The sequence below is a fragment of the Hyperolius riggenbachi genome, chromosome 7 (genome assembly GCF_040937935.1).
Source record: "Hyperolius riggenbachi isolate aHypRig1 chromosome 7, aHypRig1.pri, whole genome shotgun sequence".
NCBI classification, from domain to species: Eukaryota; Metazoa; Chordata; class Amphibia; order Anura; family Hyperoliidae; genus Hyperolius; species Hyperolius riggenbachi.
In genome coordinates, this window is record NC_090652.1 from 289910009 (window position 1) to 289930512 (window position 20504).

General features: G+C 44.3%; 1 protein-coding gene across 1 annotated transcript in view; it reads left to right on the top strand.

Moving 5' to 3' along the window:
* The window catches only part of LOC137526171 (uncharacterized), a 131285-nt gene extending 111301 nt beyond the window's left edge, over positions 1-19984 (top strand). The window contains exons 28-36 of the mRNA XM_068247391.1: positions 847-1115; positions 1563-1853; positions 2860-3058; positions 4383-4585; positions 5064-5173; positions 13889-14023; positions 15962-16182; positions 17832-18071; positions 19654-19984. Of these exons, the coding sequence (XP_068103492.1) occupies positions 847-1115; positions 1563-1853; positions 2860-3058; positions 4383-4585; positions 5064-5173; positions 13889-14023; positions 15962-16182; positions 17832-18071; positions 19654-19910 (1925 nt within the window). The 3' untranslated portion in view covers positions 19911-19984. The remainder of the gene's footprint in view (positions 1-846; positions 1116-1562; positions 1854-2859; positions 3059-4382; positions 4586-5063; positions 5174-13888; positions 14024-15961; positions 16183-17831; positions 18072-19653) is intronic.
* The last annotated feature ends 520 nt before the right edge of the window (positions 19985-20504 follow it).

Consider the following 20504-nt stretch of genomic DNA (forward strand, 5'->3'; position numbering starts at 1 on the left):
CTGATCCTCTGCCTCTAATACTTTTAGCCACAGAAACTGAACTAGTATGCAGATCAGATGTTTGACTGATATTTGACTGGGTTGTAGCTGCATGCTTGTTTCAGGTGTGTGATTCAAACACTACTGATGCCAAAAAGATCAGCAGCACAGCCAGGCAATTGGTATTATTTAAAAGGAAATGAAAATGGCAGCCTCCATATCCCTCTCACTTCAGGAATAATTTAAAGGATACTTTAGCCCTTTTAAAAATTCAGAAATGGTGGAGCAGGCATGTGTAGGAGGCACTCCTCATGCCCACCGCTCTCCTGTTCTCCTCTGTCCCTTTCCCGCTAAGGCCTAATGTCCCTACAAACCTTCTTCTGGGTGGGGGGTCGGTGCACACTGCGCAATCGCTGTCTGGTGACACATGTCTGTTATCGCGTGCCCGCGGCAGTAAGTGTTTTATGCATGCACATTTTGTCACAACTACATAGTGCGCGTGAGCAGAGCTCTCTTGCCCATGCGATCAAGAACACATGTTGCCGGGCAGCACCTCCGCAGTGTGCACCAACCCCCCCCCCCCACACACACACACCAGAAGATGGTTTCATAAATATGCAGAGAAAAAGCAAGGGAGTAATGAAATGTTTCTTAGATTAGAACACAGAAAAGTGTCCACCTTAAGCTGCTTTATTCTTTCTTTCCCTGGAAAATCTTATTAACATTGCATTGCCAAAATCTTTTTGTTTGAAAGTGGAGTTACCCCTAAATTCTGACTGTTCATGCCATAATATGACAAACGCCTCACTAACTGGATCAGTAACAGTGACAAAAAGATTAAAGAACATCCTTCTTCCCTCTGCACAGCTTACAGCATAGACGGGGTGAATGTGAAAGGCTACACGGCCTGGTCACTCATGGACGCCTTTGAATGGAAGTCTGGTTATTCGGTGCGATTCGGGCTGCACCATGTGGACTTTGAAGACCCAAGTCGCCCGAGGACAGCGAAACGATCTGCTATTTACTATGCTGAGGTCATACGCAACAAAGGGTTCCCTCTACAAGGGGAGGAGAAGTTTCTTTACGAAGAGTTTCGGCCGGATTTCTCGTGGAGCGCTGGCTCATCCTCTTATCAGGTGACAAGGCTTAAAGCATAGTATTTATCGGTTTTACCTCCAGAATACTTCAAAAATCTAAATTGAACATCCTATGTACGTAGATGGTCCAGATATATAGAGGTCCAGATATATAGACCTGGATTCTGCATCCTACTGCCTCTGCAGTCTACACTGGCATTTGTAAATGATAGCAATGTCATCTTTGTTTACCTAATGAAGCTAAAAAGTAGACAGTAGGTGGGGCTTTTAATTGTAGGAGGTCCTCCGTGACTAGTAAAAGCATGTCCCCCCGACAAATAAGCCCCACCTTCTCTCTATGGGGATTTTCATGCACTTATATAGGTCAGGCAGGAGACGGATGTGAAGGACGTATAAACTCTATCATCACAAGAGTAACATATTGGGGAATAGATATTATAGTGTCGTGGAACTCCTTCCTACATCTCTGTTGTTTGTCACCCTCAGATTGAAGGAGCCTGGAGGGCTGATGAAAAAGGGCTGAGTATCTGGGACACGTTCTCACACACCCAGTTCCGGATCATCAATAACGACAACGGTGATGTGGCCTGCGATAGCTACCACCGGATAGATCAGGATGTGGCAATGCTCAAGGAACTCAATGCCACACACTACCGCTTCTCCGTCTCCTGGCCACGGATCCTTCCAGACGGGACACGGAAATTTGTGAGCGAAGCTGGAATCAATTACTACAGTCGCCTGATTGATGCTCTTCTGGCCGCTAAGATTGAACCACAGGTAATGATGGATAAGGGACTTGATTCACTGAGGTTCTCCAAGGTTGGAAATGATTGAAGAACTTAACTCATGTGATCCTGCAAACCTGGCTTGGATGTACTTGCTTTTATTAGCTTATCACTGTTGCCGAGGACAATAGGGCAAAGCAGGTGGTTACGGCGCTCAGTACCGAGTACTGAAACTAGGTGCCCCATAGCAGTAATGTTATACTGTGCAGGGCGCGTAAGGGTAATCCAGGGCTCCAGCAATCATCAGACCCCAAATTACATCTCATTCTGTGTTGCAACGTCTAGTATTTTACGCCGCCAGTAATTTTAATAGGGGAGCCGTCATTCGGCTTACCCTGCACCCAGCACCCAGGTGGTGTTCATATCTAAGGAGGGTTCTGATTCCTAAGTTACAAAACCCACAGCATGGCTAGTGCTGACTAGTGCAACTCTGCCCTGCTAGTTTCCCCACTGCTGTTCTTCATAAAGTACCACTTTGTGTCCTCCTCCCCTCCCAGGCAATCATCGTCTACACTTATAACTAAGATCCTCTTAAGTAATTGGTTACTTTGCATCATGTGATGTGATGCAAGAAACCCATTGATTTAGCCTATACAGTGTAAGCTGCCTGATTGTTTGTTTGTTTTTTACTCAAAAATGCTTGATAAAAATCTTGTTGGGGGACAAAACAGACTGGTATCATCTTAATATTTCATTTTCCAATGAGTTTGGGGTTATATCCTGAACTTTTTGATTATCTGATTTTCAGCAGCTTGCTACAAGGGGATTTATGTAGCTATTGTTTGTAATAAAAAAAACTTTTCTGGTGCTTATTTCACAATTCAGATTTTCCAATTTACCCCTAATCACATTGTGCACGGCAATCCTCACTTCTTCCTGCATATACCTGACAAACATGACCCAGAGGGTCATGAAAGTGTGTAAAGGTGGACTTAATATTCCTTAAACCAAGGAACTTTTTTAAGAATAATAATTCATACATTTTTTTTTCCATTCAGGTGACGATATATCACTGGGAATTACCACAAACCTTACAAGATATAGGTGGCTGGGAGAACGATACCATAGTGGAGAAATTTAAGGACTTCGCTGATGTGCTGTTTGATCGACTTGGGCACAAAGTGAAATTCTGGATCACTCTGAATGAACCGTATGCCATCGCCAATATGGGATACGGTTTTGGTGCAATTGCTCCAGGTAAGAATCATATTACATCAAACTCCCCTTTATACAGAACTCAGGCAACCAGAAGTCTGAAGTAACAAGCATGCATGAGTGGGAATGGGATAACAGGGGCTCAGCTGTTGGGGGGGGGGGGGGGGGGTTGAGAGCAGGAACCACTCTCTGATCTGGCAGCCTTCTTCAACACATCCTGCATTTTTTCGGTGGTTGCTTTTAACGCCAGTTCAAGCAACCGGCAAGCACGTGTATCCGGCGTCAGGTAATCCTCGCCCGTGCCGGATACCGGAATTGTCAGAAGAAACCAAGGGCCGTTGTCAGCAACCTGCTTATATGGGTAGTGGCCATTCCGTGTTTGCATGTGAAAAACATTAAAAACCTACTGTATGTAATGTATAGCACAAGCCCACATGGTGTCTGAGAAAGGCATGCTGTCTTTTTTAGGGGCTCAAAATAAACATAGAAACAGCCACATCTCGTGAAAATGGAATTAAACAGATGAAGACCTGACAGATATTGAAAATTGGGATTTCTGAGCATTTCTGGATGGTTTTGTCCTGTTGCTCTATATGACTATGGTGTAGAAGAATGTTAAATGTTTTCATATAGTCAGGCCCGTTTCAAGGCACAGACTATACAGACGATGGCTTGGAGAACCAATTAGCAGACCGGGCGCATGTGCACAACTAATTAGAAGCTGCAGAGCTGTCCCGATGCGTGACTCCATCCCCTCCCAATGCGTGGCCCACCCCCTCCCTTTCCTGGCGGTTGCAGTCATTTGAACGTGTGGCGGATACTGTGACTTCTGTCTGCTCACCACCGGTGCTCAGTGCCAGGCTTCCTGCCATACTGATGATTCTATTCCTCACCCAGCACTGCTGCCAGGGCGCCCATCAGAAGGGACAGATGTGACAGCCAGGCTTGCTCAGAGGAACACGTAGGTAAGGTAGGGATTGAAGGGGTTGGGTAGTACTAGTGGCCCTTTAAATAACGTTGCTGTTCTTGGAGTTGTTGTTCAAGCAATCTCATGACAACCAGCTGAGTGGGAGTCTGGGGAATATTTTTTTTTTTTTTTAATCTGCAGCTGTTTTACAACTTTTAAAGGGCAAAAAGGTTCAAAAAGTTATAAATTACTCCTATTGAATGCCTGGTCCAAAGAAAGTTTATAGAAGAGACAGTTTGCTATTAGAAGTGTTTATAGTATATGAGATAATTAGCTATAAACACGTGTTTGTAAGGCTGTCCAGAGCCAAGTTTTAACAAGGCAGAGCACCCCTTTAAAGATGTATTGCAGAGGCAGATCCAGAGGAACTGAATCAGTTTTTCATGTCATTTCTTTAAGGAATCAATTCAAGGCCTGGCCGTGCACCTTATATAGTTGGGCATAACCTTATTAAGGCTCATGCCGAGGCCTGGCATCTCTACAACAGCACCTACAGGGCCAAGCAAGGAGGCCTCATCTCTATAACCATCAACTCTGACTGGGCGGAACCAAGGAACCCATACAAGCAGGAGGACGTGGAGGCAGCGCGGAGATATGTGCAGGTACGAGGCTGTCTGCGCACATGAAATTTATTTTTTTTAAGTAAATGGACCCTATCGTGACATCATTACTGGAACATTGGTGGAATTTTGTATAAAGAGGAGAGGTATAAGTAAGTAGGGGACACTATGGGGATGGTCTGGTATAAAGAACTTCCTCAAACTGATGACATGTTTCTCCAGGGGTCCTCCTAAGAGTTCCAATCCCTACCGACCGGCCCCCTTTTTCTGAAGCAGTGAGAAGCCTGCTGCCTCCTGGCCACAACTACCTGCTGACCCCACCATCAGTGAAGGGTCTCATGAAGTAGGGCAGGAAGAAACCTCCTGTGTCACCAGCTGTGTTTCCCAGTTGGATCTAACAGCTAAGCAGTTGGAAGAATGGCAGGCAGCAATAGTGTGGGACACAGAGCGCAAACCTTTGTGTCTAAGAGATGTGACTGTGGTCACTCTTACTGAAAGTCCTATTTTTCTCAATGTCTAGTTTTACGGAGGATGGTTTGCCAACCCGATCTTCAACAATGGTGACTACAACGAGGTAATGAAATCAGCAGTGCGAGAACGGAGCCTTGCTGGACACCTCCCACAATCCAGGTGAGAACTAGGACAAGGATTTGACTTATGGTGGCCATACATGGTACAATTTTTTCATACAATCTTACCATTTCTATGTAGTATAAGGGTAAATTAAGTGAATATACTGAAAGGATACTTTAGGCAGTTACCTTATATTACATAGAAATGGTAAGATTGTATGAAAAAATTGTACCATGTATGGCCACCATTAGGCTAGTTTCACACTAGGCATAAAAACTGAACAATGTAATGGGGCGGAAGTGCATGTGTAAACTGATTAAAGGTAATCTAAAGCCTGAGGGAAAAAAATAACTTACATGGGGCTTCTTGCAGGCAGCCCCCTGCAGTCATCCGGTGCCCAGCTCTGTCCTTCAGGGACCCTCCAGTCAGCAGCGTCGATGGCCGGCCAGAACCCTCCTTGTCGTGCCCGGCAGAGTTCTGCACATGCGTGGCATGGGGAGATCGCTACTGCACATGTGCAGAACACTCCCAGCAACAGGAACAACAACGAGGATCAGGATGCGCGCAGCACGGGGCTGGGCAGACACAGTAGCTTGCAACTGGCCACAACCTGACAGCTCTGAGGGGTCACCGCTGCTGAGCAGAGGGTCCCGGAAGGATAGTGTGGACAAAGGATGACTGCGGAGGGGGGGGGCATACCTCCCAACTTTTTGAGATGAGAAAGAGGGACACTTAAGCCACGCCACTGCCACACCCCATCACACCCCTAGTCACACATACCATAAAGATTTCATAAGAAAAATGTGTTGTTTTATAATTCAAACCACACTGGTCCTCTTTATCTTGGTTCATTTTCCTTCATATTAACATTTTAAAATGGGAAATATATCAATTTAAAGGATGGGAATAAAGTTTAGAGTCAATCAAACACATTTTTAGTAGAGAAATATATATATTTACATAGAAAGAGGGACAAATGAGGAAGAAAGAGGGACAGAAGGACAGGGCTCCAAAAGAGGGACAGTTGGGAGCTAAGGCGGGGGGGGGGGGGGGGGGGTTGGGGTGCAAGAAGCCCCAGGTAAGTTAAACTGCTTTTTCCAGGCTTAAAGAGGAACTCCAGTGAAAATAATGTAATAAAAAAGTGCTTAAGTTTTACAATAATTATGTATAAATGATTTAGTCAGTGTTTGCCCATTGTAAAATCTTTTAAATCCCTGATTTATATTCTGACATTTATCACATGGTGTCATTTTTACTGCTGGCAGGTGATGTAGCTGCTGCTTGCTTTTTTGGCAGTTGGAAACAGCTATAAACAGCTATTTCCCACAATGCAACAGGGTTCACAGACAGGAAACTACCAAGAGTACATACTCAGAATTTCTTTGTGGGAGGGGTTTCACCACAATATAAGCCATACAGCGCCCCCTGATGGTCTGTTTGTGAAAAGGAATAGATTTCTCATGTAAAAGGGGGTATCAGCTACTGATTGGGATAAAGTTCAATTCTTGGTCGGAGTTTCTCTTTAAGTTTCCCTTTAGGTGAGATGAAGAAACAGGTGAAAACATTGGGAAGCCCCATGAGTTGTAGTTACGCCCCTGTATATAAGCATAAGTCATGGAGGAGCTCACAGAAAAGAGCTGCTTTTGTTATAGTATGGATATGTTGGTATCTAGCAGCTCATTAATTGCATTGGTTACCCAGCAGTGTGTTAAGCCACACACTATGCAAACGCCGCTGGAAACGTCCGATAAACAACAGATTTGACTAGTTGCTAAAAACTGTAGCCAAATGACGATGACAAGTGATGTCGGAAATGTTGCCCAATCCTTCCAGTGAAGCCACTCAGACTGTGTAGTCAGCCACATGTGTATTGTGTACTTCATCGCTCAAACCACATAGTTCTACAGAATGCACGCATGGTGTGCATAATGTCGCATCCATTTGTGTGCACTGTATTTATATTACATCTGGAATATATCATTGTGTGGACAACATCATTTGACAGACTTGACGTTTGTTTTTGTTGGGGATAAAGTCCTCTGCGTGACCTTTGTATAGTATGTGTATGGATATTTCATTGTTGTGAGTGGAACAAAGGGGGTAATGAGGGGGTAATGACAAGGACAGCAACCCCTATATACAGTGGCTTGCAAAAGTATTCGGCCCCCTTGAAGTTTTCCACATTTTGTCACATTACTGCCACAAACATGAATCAATTTTATTGGAATTCCACATGAAAGACCAACACAAAGTGGTGTACACGTGAGAAGTGGAACAAAAAATCATACATGATTCCAAACATTTTTTACAAATAAATAACTGCAAAGTGGGGTGTGCGTAATTATTCGGCTCTCTGAGTCAATATTTTGTAGAATCACCTTTTGCTGCAATTACAGCTGCCAGTCTTTTAAGGAATGTCTCTACCAGCTTTGCACATCTAGAGACTGAAATCTTTGCCCATTCTTCTTTGCAAAACAGCTCCAGCTCAGTCAGATTAGATGGACAGCGTTTGTGAACAACAGTTTTCAGATCTTGCCACAGATTTTCGATTGGATATAGATCTGGACTGTGACTGGGCCATTCTAACACATGGATATGTTTTGTTTTAAACCATTCCATTGTTGCCCTGGCTTTATGTTTAGGGTCGTTGTCCTGCTGGAAGGTGAACCTCTCTTGGCTCCATCCATCTTCCCATCAACTCTGACCAGCTTCCCTGTCCCCGCTGAAGTGAAGCACCCCCAGAACATGATACTGCCACCACCATATTTGACAGTGGGGATGGTGTGTTCAGAGTGATAAGCAGTGTTAGTTTTCCGCCACACATAGCGTTTTGTATTTTGGCCAAAAAGTTCCATTTTGGTCTCATCTGACCAGAGCACCTTCTTCCACGTTTGCTGTGTCCCCCACATGGCTTGTGGCAAACTGCAAATGGGACTACTTATGCTTTTCTGTTAACAATGGCTTTCTTCTTGTCACTCTTCCATAAAGGCCAACTTTGTGCAGTGCACGACTAATAGTTGTCCTATAGACAAATTCCCCCACCTGAGCTGTAGATCTCTGCAGCTCGTCCAGAGTCACCCTGGACCTCTTGATTGCATTTCTGATCAGCGCTCTCCTTGTTCGGCCTGTGAGTTTAGGTGGATGGCCTTGTCTTGTTAGGTTTACAGTTGTGCCATACTCCTTCCATTTCTGAATGATCACTTGAACAGTGCTCCGTGGGATGTTCAAGGCTTTGGAAATCTTTTTGTAGCCTAAGCCTGCTTTAAATTTCTCAATGACTTTATCCCTGACCTATCTGGTGTGTTCTTTGGACTTCATGCTGTTGTTGCTCCCAATATTCTCTTAGACAACCTCTGAGGCCGTCACAGAGCAGCTGTATTTGTACTGACATTAGATTACACACAGGTGCACTCTATTTCGTCATTAGCACTCATCCGGCAATGTCTATGGGCAACTGACTGCACTCAGACCAAAGGGGGCTGAATAATTACTTTGCAGTTATTGATTGCGAAAACATGTTTGGAATCATTTGGCGCTTTATAAATACAATAAATAATAATAATAATAATAATGTATGTTTTTCGTTCCATTTCTCACGTGTACAGTACTTTGTATTGGTCTTTCATTTGGAATTCCAATAAAATTGATTCATGTTTGTGGCAGTAATGTGACAACATGTGGAAAACTTCAAGGGGGCCGAATACTTTTGCAAGCCACTGTAGTATTGTAACTTTAGACACTCGGTGTATTTTATCAAAAATATAAGGAGCCTGAGCTAAGCAAAGTACACATTTATTAATCTCAGTATAGAAAAACACCAAATATGCAAATAGTTAAAATCATTTAAAACTCTCCTAGCACAACAACAGGATAAGCCAAGTAGACCGAGTATGTAGTTGCACCTATATTGATACCGGTATCTCTTGTAATTATCTTCAGGCCTCTTTAACCAGTCCTATTTTAGCTGGCTGACGTACATCCTGTAGGTAAACTTATCTTCAATCCCTCCTGTGTGCTTAACCACTTCGCATCCAGACCTTTTTCCCACTTATTGACCAGAGCAGTTTTGACTGTTTAGCTATGTCCTTATTTAATCAGAAATAACTTTATCCCTACTTAGGACACAGAAATGAAAATATATATTGTTTTTTTCAAGACAAGCTAGGCTTTCATTGTATGTCATTTCTTTCCCTCGAACAATTTTGTTTTCTATGAATTTTAATGGGAAAACAAAGAAAAAGATAGAAAAAACATTTCTCAGTTTTACCAATTCCAGTTTAAAAATAAAAAGTGCTACTGTAGATAAAAAACACAAATTTTGTTTAGCTATTCTTACCGCTTATCACAAAACTTAGATTATGTTCCTGTCACAATTTATGGTGAAGATATTTGATTCTGAATTAATGCTACAGAGTGTATTTTTCACTATGAAATGAGAAAATAAAAGTATTTTTAACAGTAAAAATCAATCTTATTAGCTCAGGAAACATATATTCCCGTTCACCAATTAGTGCTGCATCAGATAGTGCCAGAAATGTGCACAGGAGCAAGCCCAATCCTGCACAGCACTGCTTCTGCTACAAGACGTATATCTACTGACTCGTGGCTTAGATGAAGTCACAGAGGACGTATATCTACTGACTTGTGGATAAAGTGGTTAATATTGCACGACTCTTTCTAATTCAAGAATGCCCTCATTACATGCACTAATACAGCGCATAACCCTTCAGCCAAGCAGCAAAAGGTTTGATATCGCGATATTCAATAATAAGGTATACTAGGGAAATGGCTTATGTACCAGTTTTTGAGCTAGATTTTGAAAATGAAGATAATTACAAGAGATACCGGTATCAATATAGGTCCACCTACATCCTCGGTCTACTTGGCTTATCCTGTTGTGGTGCTGATGTAGGAGAGTTTTAAATGATTTTACCTATTTGCATATTTGGTGTTTTTGTATACTGAGATTAATAAATTTGTACCTTGCTTAGCTCAGGCTCCTTATATTTTTGATATACTATTATTTGATGCTATACGTGAGACCGAGCTTTATATATACTGTATATAAAAGCTTGATCCCGCATGTGTGTTAGGTTTTATATGTTCTATAATTACTCAGTGTATTGTCTTATGTCTCCTGGCTTGACAAATGGAACGACCGTTGGTTGATCGTCATTAAATGGTTCGATTAGAGCTGTCTTTACCCAAGTTAAAATAAAGGGATGTATTTTGGTCATTATAGTGTATGGACCTTTGTGCATATTACATTTAAAAGTAGGCTGGATTTACACCTAGCCATTGCGTTTGTGGTGCAGTGCTCTGCCTGATTGCAATGCACCGCAATGCACAAAACGTCATCCATATGACCCCACGGCAGAGTGCGCTGACAGGGTCATATGAATAGCATTTCTGTGACAAGCAGTGGCGTAGCTAAGGAGCTATGGACCTGGGGGAAGTTTTACATTGGGGCCCCCCCAAGCACTATACATAACAATTGATACGGCTCACAAAAACCTGAGAAGGACAACCACAGTGTCAGAGGTGCATGAAGGGGAGGGGGAACAGCTCGTTACTGATTACCACTATTAAAAGCATCTACAGAAGTGATTATTACCAGCACAGGACCAATAGATAGTTAATACTGTGGTTGAGGGAGGGCCCCTGGCCTAAGGGCCCTGATGGGGTCGCGACCTCTGCACCCTCTATTCCTACACCACTGGTGACTATGGTACTTCAGGGTGAGATCACTGTGCAGAGAGCGAGAGAGAAAAGAGAAAAGGAGGGGAGAGAGAGAGAGAGAGAGAGAAGAGAGAGGAAGGAGAGAGATAGAGAGGGGGGGGGGGGGGTGGAGAGAGAGAGAGAGAAATAGAGAGGAGAGAGAGAATGAGAGAGGGAGGGCAGGGAGAGAGAGGGGGGGGGGAGAGAGAGAGGAGAGAGAGGGGAGAGAGCGAGAGAGAGAGAGAGAGAGAGGTGGAGAAGAGAGAGGGAGGAAGAAGAGAGAGAGAGAGGGAGGGAGAAGAGAGAGGGAGTAAGAGAGATAGAGAAGAGAGAGGAAGAGGAGAGTGCAGGCTCCTTTCCTCAGGCCTGGAGTGAAGGCCTCATAACACCCATCTACAAGAATGGGGACAGATACGATCCAGCAAACTACAGAGGAATCTGTGTCAGCAGTACACTGGGGAAACTGTTTAACAGCATCATCAATAAAAGGATCCTCTCCTTCCTCACACAGCAGGACGTACTCAGCAAAAGCCAAGCTGGGTTCATGCCAAACCACCGCACAACCGACCACATCTACACACTGCACAGCCTCATCAAGTCCACAGCTCACGCATCAAGTACACACTTGCTTTGTGGATTTTAAGAAGGCGTTTGACTCGGTGTGGCACCCAGGCCTTTTCCTAAAACTCCTAGAGAGCGGAATAGGAGGTAGAATCTATGATGTCATCAAGAGTTCATGTACTGGGAACCAATGCAGTGTGAAAGTGAATGGGAAGAGAAGCGCGTTCTTCAAGCAGGGTCGAGGAGTCAGGCAGGGCTGCAGTCTGAGCCCAACGCTCTTTAACATATTCATTAACCAACTGGCTGTAGCCCTGGAATCCTCCCCAGCACCAGGCCTCCTCCTGCATGACCACGAGGTGAAGTTCCTGCTGTATGCAGATGATCTCCTGCTGCTCTCCCCAACAGAAAGGGGCCTACAGGACAGCCTGGCAGTACTGGAGAGTTTCTGCACCACATGGGCACTGCCCATCAACCCAAAGAAGACAAAAGTGATGGTTTTCCAGAGAAAAAATCTAAAACCGCCCACCTCCTCATATATATTAAATGGCTGCCCACTGGAGACCACAAACAGTTACACCTACCTGGGGCTGGAAATTAACCAAACGGGGAGCTTTAAACCAGCAGTAGAGGCCCTGAAGGAAAAAGCCTGCAGAACGTTTTATGCCATCAGAAGGCAACTTTACCACCTAAAACCACCGGTAAGAGTCTGGGTAAAGATATTCAACAGCATCATCACCCCAATCCTGCTCTATAGCAGTGAGGTATGGGGCCCGGTCACCTACCCTGACCAATCAAAATGGGACTCCAGCCCAACAGAAATCTTCCATCTAGAGTTCTGCAAGTATCTTCTCCAAGTCCATCGCAGCACTTCGAACTCAGCTTGCCGGGCAGAGCTAGGCAGATTCCCACTATGGCTGACTATCCAGCAGAGGGCGCTCTCATACTGGGCGCATATACAGAGCAGCAGCCCCAGCACTTACCACCATAAAGCCTCACTGAGCCAGGGTGGCGAGGCCATACCACGTGCTTTGAAACAAAGCGTCAACAGCCAGCCCAGCCAAGACCACCAACACAGGCTGACAAAAGCCCAAATAAAAGGAATGATAGAAAGCTGCAAGGACCGATACCTAGAGGAATGGAGAAGTGACATAAAGAACTCCCAGAAACTCACTATCTACCAATCACTACAGAGGGAGTACACAATGGCTCCATATCTGGAGAGGCTACACCACCACAAAGATAGACAGGCCTTGAGCCTGTACCGTCTGAGCGCCTACAACCTGGAGATAGAGACAGGACGACACAGACAGACATGGAAGCTCCGGGAGGAGAGACTGTGCAGGCAATGTGACCAGGGGGTCCTGGAGGATGAGGCCCACTTCCTGCACACTGCAACAAATATACACCATTAAGGACCGCCCATTTCCAAAGACTCTCCGCCCACATCGCAGATTTCACCTCCACAGATTAGGAGAGGAAACTCTATATCCTACTGGTGGAAGAGGAAAAAACTGTGCAAATAGCTGCCCGATATGTCACGGCCGGCCACCAACTGAGAGGAACATGATACCACATGGACTGTATAACCCCATACTCCCCTCCCCTATGGACTGTATGCCTATACCCCCCTCCCCTATGGACTATATATCCCATCCCCCCCATACCATCCCTTACATCCTCCACCCTCCTATGGACTGTATACCTATATCCTTCCCTTATTCCCTCAACCCCCCCCCCCCCCCACACACACACACACACGTTAATGTTTTGTTTTGCTTTGGCAATGCTAAATGTATTTGGTCCTGCCAATAAAGCTTTTTTGGATTTGGATTTGGGAGGGGAGAAGAGAGAGAGAGGAGATAAAGAGAGAGGGAGGAGAGAGAGAGAGAGAGAGAGAGAGAGAGAAGGAGGGGAGAAGAGAGAGGGAGGAAAGAGAGAGAGAGGGAGGGGAGAAGAGAGAGGGAGGAGAGAGAGAGAAAAAAAAGGGAGAGAGGGGGGAAGAGAGAGAGAGAGAGAGAGGGGTGAAGAGGGAGGGGAGAGAGAGAGAGAGAGAGAGAGAGAGAGAGAGAGAGAGATGAGGGGAGACGGAGGGAAGAGAGAGAGATGGGGTAGAGGGAGGAGAGAGAGAAGAAGGTAGGGGAGAATGAGAAGAGAGAGAGGGAGGGAAGAGAGAGAGGGAGGGAGGGAAGAGAGAGAGGGGGGAGGGAAGGGAGAGAGAGAGAGAGATGGGGGAGAGAGAGAGAGAGAGGGAGGAGAGAGAGAGAATGCACACTATTCTGCCAAGTAGGTTCCTTGTTTGTTACAAACAAATTGAGAAAAGTAATAATTAGGAGATACTGCGATTAGCCTTTCTGTTACTTTACAATGCAGATGATGTCACATTTGTTTGAAGTCTGCTTTGGTTAAAGTTTGCTTTAACATTACACTTCTTCCAAAGTACCAGCATGCATTATTCTCCAGTAAGATAAGGTCTTGTTTTTGAATGGATAACAGGCTTCCAGAATTCACAGAACAAGAAAAGCAGAGAATTAAAGGAACGTTTGACTACTTTGGCATAAATCACTATACTACTATCCTGGCATTTCCTCTCAGTTTCCCTCCAAGCGACCAATCATATTTTGCCGACAGGTAAGAGACATGCCGCGTGAGTATTTGTTTGGTACTCACATTGTTCAAATACTTGACGTCTGGGTCATTTATGGCCAATTTGATGCCCAAAGCAAGGCGCCTTTTGCCTCCCCCATTCCTGCGAACAGATTAATTATAACCTGTATTTTTTGTTTTGAAGGCATTAGTAACCCATTGTTAGGTTATATGCAGAAATAACTTTTTTTCCCAAAATAAATCTAGAACGGATATATACAAATTATTACCAGGCCATAAGGGGTGTGCAGCAACTTTATGAAAAGATTGTACTGTTTATGTATTTTTCAAAATCGCCTTGAAAGCGCTTGAGCAATTATTCTCATAATTCACATATGAGCGGATCAGAAACAAACAAAAAGCGTTGTATGTACCATTTTTGAGGTGATTTTGCCTCAATGGAAGGTATAGGAAAAACGCAAAACGCTTACAAAATCGCTTTGTGCAGCGATTGCGTTTTTAAGAATAAATGCATTGTAACTATTTTTTTCCGGGTCAAGGAGTTTACTTACGTCAGGGAGTGAATTAAGAAAACTCTCAGGAAAAGCGCTTCGAAAAAGCGCTTTCCACAAAAACAGAACGCCCACCCAAGCGACAGGAATCGAAAAAAAAATGCGCCAAAAATAGCCCAACGCGAACGTTAACGCGAGCGTAATGCAACGTGAACAAGGCCTTACATTTTAATCAACACACTAATAGCACCTACCATATGGAGCAGTGCTTTTCAGCGCAGGAAGATTTGGGCGCAGCCGGTGCCACCATAGACTGTAATGGGAATTACATCTATAGCGGCGCTCAGTGAGTAACGTCGGCGCCGTCAGAAGACTAGAGATGTGGCGAACGGTTCCTGAACCGTTCGCCGGCGAACATCTCTGAATCCCTGGGAGGTTTACTACTTTCGGGTCGCTCTGACCCGGAGTAGTACGCCTGCTCTACCCAGCGGAGCGCATCCTAGTCTCGCGCTTTTGTTGCCATGCACTTTCTGCGCATGTGCTGGACGTCATGAACGACGTCACGCTAATGCACAGAGAGTGCCCGGCAACAGGAGCGCGATCTGCCGGGCAGCGCAGGCGTACTACTCCGGGTCAGAGCGACCCGGAAGTAGTAAACCCCCCCAGAGATGTTCGCCCGGCGAACCGTTCGCCATATCTCTACAGAAGATGGAGCTGAAGTTGCTTTTAAAACACAAGAATTCCCCACCATCCACGGCCGGGACTTGGGCGGCAGCAGGATCAGCCATATACCGGCTGTATCCTGCGCCCAAGTCTCCTGCGCCGATTTTAAATGTATGCCCTGCCATACATAGCTCTTATGTTATGCAGGCCTACTTTATATGCTTATCAGTAGAGTCAAATTAGGTTTAAACATCCTTCCCTTTCTCAAAGTGACGCTGAAGCAAAAAAAATAAAAATAATAACTTACGATATAATGAATTGCATGTGTAGTATGGATAATTAATAGATCATTAGAAGCAAAGTAAAACGGCTCATATTTTTGTTTTCAGTCATATAGCTCTATATTTTTTATAACATTGCATCATTCTGTCATATATGCAATTGACAAACCACACTCTGTATTTTAAACTATGAAACAGAGCAGAGCTAATTACCCTTTGAACTTATTTGCAGTAAAACCTTATCTGAAGTTTGGGGAGCTTTTAGCTTTCTTTGTCTTGTGCTGTTCAGATAAAGTTCTTCTACAGAGTCTCAGTCTAGCTGAAATTGTAGCTGTTTGAATGAAATGTGAAATAAATGACTGATACAGAGATGTTTTGCCCTAGGAGGATGTAAAACAGTGAGGAGTCTTTGGGCAAGGCTCCCTAATGATCCTGGTTGCCCGTAGAGCGTGGCTGCAGCCCTGAAGCACTTTGAGTCCGTCAGGTGAAAAGCACTGCATTAATGGTATGTGTCTTGTCTTGTCTAGGAGCGTGGGCAGTGCCACTGACCGAAGCTGGCTCCCCTCTGGTGCTATCTGGATAAACGTCACTCCTTTTGGCCTGCGGCGGCTACTGAACTGGATTAAGGAAGAGTACAACAACCCCCCTATTTATATTACGGAAAATGGAGTGTCTGTACATGGATCAGGCCTGGAAGACGGTTTGCGAGTGCATTACTATGAGCAATACATCAATGAGGCCCTAAAAGGTACATCAATAATAAGTCATTCCCAGCATTTTAAAAGAACGCTGCACTAAGTGGGAGCTCAGGAAGCATACTGTGGAAATTGTACTTTATAGGGGACACAGTTCTAGCACAACAGAGTTAAAGTGGACCTGAACTCTTGCACAGGACAGAAGGAAAACATAGAGAAATGCACCCTGTATGTATTTAGAGAGTTTAGCCTCCCCCTCATCTGTGACTAATCCATAGTGTAATTTGATCTCTCAGCTGTGTCAGCTGGCTGCCTCAGCAGAGCAGTTAATTTGTAAACACAGGATGTCAACCCTATGTCTGCTTCCATCAAAGCAGGAAGTAGCCACACTGCAGGTTTATTGCAGGATTTGTAACAGGTGTAAGGGCTTGTTCTCACTATCAGCGTTTGCTGATTTTTTTTTAAGTGCTGGCGATTTTGCAAATCGCCCGAAAAAGCGCTTGTGTAATGATTTCCTATGACAGTGTTCACATGTAAGCGTTTCGATTTTATTGAAATTGCAAAGGCGCTACATGTATCATTTTCTGAGCGCTTTGGCTCAATGGAAGGTGCTTTGTATAGCGATTTCCCGAGCGCTTTTATGAATAAATACATTGTATTTATTCATTTCCTGGTTAAAGAGTTCACTTCCTGACTGAGGTCAGGAAGTGAAAAAAATCATCGCTTAGAAAAGCGCTTTGCTGGGAAAAGCTCTGTAAAAATCACTGTATAAATTGCTCAGTGATTGGGATAGTGCTGGCAATTTATAATGTGAACAAGGCCTTACAAAGAATTTTTTTTCTTTAAAGGGTATTATGCTGCTGCTTCTTTTAGAGCAGAGAGGACCTTCTAAATTCAAGAAGGCTTTAACTAAAAGTCCACCCAGGAACTGGCGGGTCTATACCCGTAATATCAGATATAGAGCTATACTTAGGAGGCAACAGATAATAATTAAAAGACTCATTTAAAATGAATACATCATTCATTCTCCAGGGGTTATAGAATTAGCGGTTCAAATAAGGGTAAAGCTTTGTACACATGTACAAGGATTGTCGCTCAGCATGGATCAATCCCTCAGGCAACAGTTCAGGGCATGTTGCTGTACAGATGCGTCAGTCCCTGTAGGCTAGCGATACACCTTTTCCTAGATGGGGCAGAGGAACGACACGTGGCGCACAGCGCCGTGGCTTCTGGCAGGTGGGATGAGTGGCGGTGCAGTGTGCTCCAGGGTTAAGTAGTCTGCTGACTCTCCCTTCAGCTATGCGTCCAATGCTCTCTCTATGACTGCAGCATGTTACTCTGCATGTGACCCACCAACACGTACTGGCATGTTACATGATGAGAGACAATACTGTAGCCATGGAGAAAGAATGCTGGACACACAGCTGAAGGGAGAGTTCGTCAATGGAATGCAGAGTACTGCGTGTGTAACCTTTCAGTCCAACTCTGCTCATGACTCTACATAGATAAAGCAGGAGAGTAAAGGGTCACTCTGGGAGGAAAGTCGGCTGCCTTGCCACCCTTTGGCACTTGTAGGCACGAGCCTACAGTGCCTTATGGAAAATCTGGCCCTGTGAGGGATGAAAGTACAATTTTGCATATCCCAGTAAAGAAAGGTTTGTATTTCTGCATAAACAAAGTTCTCTTGTTCTTTCTCTCACAGCGGTGAAGTACGACGGCGTGGATCTGCTTGGCTACACCGCATGGAGCCTTATGGATAATTTTGAGTGGGCATTTGGATTCTCTGAGCGGTTTGGTTTGTATTACACAAATTACACCGACCCAAATCTGACGCGTACTCCTAAGCAGTCTGCAATATATTATAGGAAACTCATCAAGTGCAACGGATTCCCAGACCCGAAACTCCCTCATCCCTGTTTTGAGCCAGAACCAGAGCCGGAAGGTAAGCCAGAGTGAGGCCATTAGTGGCAACAATTACCCAAGAGGCAATGGGCTCCCATTTATTAAAGAGGAACTCTGGGCTTAAAGAGGAACTGTAACAACATATAGTAGAATGCAATAAATTATTTCCCCCCTTGCCAAGCATTCTGGTAGACAAACTATATATGGCTTTAGAACACTCAGTAAACCAGAGGTGCCTACACTTTATCAGCTTGGGAGCTACTTCAAAAATTATGAATTAAGAATAATCTACCAGGTAGAATCTACCTTCAGTTGCAAGCCACAACTGCGGCACATGCACAGCAGTAATGCATTAGATTACTACAAACCGCCAGTCAATTAGATGCATATCATAAAGTCCTCCTCAGTAAGCGAAACAGAACAGTGCTTAACTGAATAGAGTCACTGTGTCATGCTTACAATCAGTGATGCTCAAATCCGAACTTTGGGTGAATCCGGATAGTTGCTATCTGGATATCTCCCAGTAAACCTGTGCGGGCTGGGCAGGGGGGGGGTCAATCTTACCTCTCCGACGTCTTCTTCGTCCGTCCCTCAGCGCCTCCACGCGCGTCACGTGAGTACAAACACTTCCTCCTTCAACCCGGAAGGAGGAGGTGTTTGTAATCACGTGACTGCCGCTTGGACCGCATCGTGGGAGGCGCCGAGGGACGGACGAAGAAGATGTCAGACAGGTAAGCTTGACCCCCCCGCCCAGGTATCTGGGTGAAATCCAGATAGCAACTATCCGGATTCACCCAAAGTTCGGATTTGAGCATCACTACTTACAATATCATGCTCAGTGTCTGGCAAAATTGTAATCAGAAGTAGCGCATTATAATAATTCTCTACACCGCTGGAAAACTTCAGGTCAGCATATTGCACTAAGCTTATCCAAGTCAAAGAAACAGCGTATTATGCTTACGTCACGGTCACTCAGGTGGGCGGTGTGGGATCTACCCAGAAGTCCTTTGTGATCTATCGGTAGATCGCCATCTACACAATGAGCACCCCTGCAGTAAACAAACATTGCGACATCACTTGCTAGTACTAAAGATGTTGCCACCTGTGTTACATTTCAAAAAGTACCGTAAGTCAGGGAGAGGAAAGATTTTACATTATACATAAATAATAATAAATTGTAAAAGAATAAGCAGTTGTATTCATTATGTTATTTTGGTTAACGTTCATCCCAGACATGGAATTTTGACTGTAATACTGCTTTATCCTGCTACGTACAATATATGGCTAGACTTAGCTATAATTTGTCAGTATTACATGTATATTATGGTAGTAGCAATAGAGTATTGTACCGTGTTAGCCATCTCTAAAAACAAGAAGCTTTGAATCAGGAATGGTACATTTTAATGGCTAACTTAAAAGAATAAGAGTAAGCTTTCGGCTATTCTGCCTTCATCAGGCTTGAGCATACAGGATTGAAGTCTAATGAAGGCAGAACAGCCAAAAGCTTTACTCTACTTATTTTAAGTTAGCCAATAAATGGTATTGTCCTGATTCAAAACGTCTTGCATGTATATTATAGTTATTCTTATTACTTGTTTTTCTCTGTGACCCTCCCCCTCCAGCCACTACGCCCAGGAGCAGTGTCCGACCGGACCAAACCGCCACAACGCCCACCAGCAGCGCCCCACCAGGTCAAACTACTGGACCGCCAGCCTCTGACATGGTCAGCTTCCTGGGACTGGACATCTCTACGGAGGATGCCATGATCGCCCTGTATGTGGAGTTTGCTCTGTTACTCACCTCAGTGGTGGCCATCATTGTGTTTACAGTGATGTGTGCGAAGCTGAAGAAGGCAGCAAAGCTATCTAAACTATTCTAGGCTGCAGACTCCAGGCGGCAGAGTGGCCACAATGCTGTGAATGAAATGTTCGCCTAATTCTTCACTGCATTGTAAAAACGATCAATAAAGAAAAGTGTCCATTTAAGCAGAATATAATAATCACAAAGGACTCCCAATAGGCCTCATATGAATAAAGTATACAATTTTATTTAGGAAAGTATCCCACAAAAAAAAAAAAAAAATTAAAACATTAAAAATCCATTAGATCCAATTAGGCAAGCAGCAAATTGGTAAAGTACGCTCTATACCGCTTCAAGTCACAGTGATCACTTCCAGTACATAGAAAATAACAGGCCCCGCAGTGTGAATAACAATTGTTAAGTAAGGCATACGAGCCACAATACCAGTATTGTGGCTCGTATGCCTAATACACACAGTACGATTTTCTGTGCGATAGATGGATCCGATTGATAAAATCCATCATGTCCGATATTGCTCCCGATCGTTTCCACGCTCGATTTCTCATAGCGGTGAATGGAAAAAGATAAGAAAAACGAATGCAGATAAGAGTATCGTGTGCGGGAAAACCGATCGGGTCGCAAAATCGCACGGAAAATCTTACCCCAATCTGCA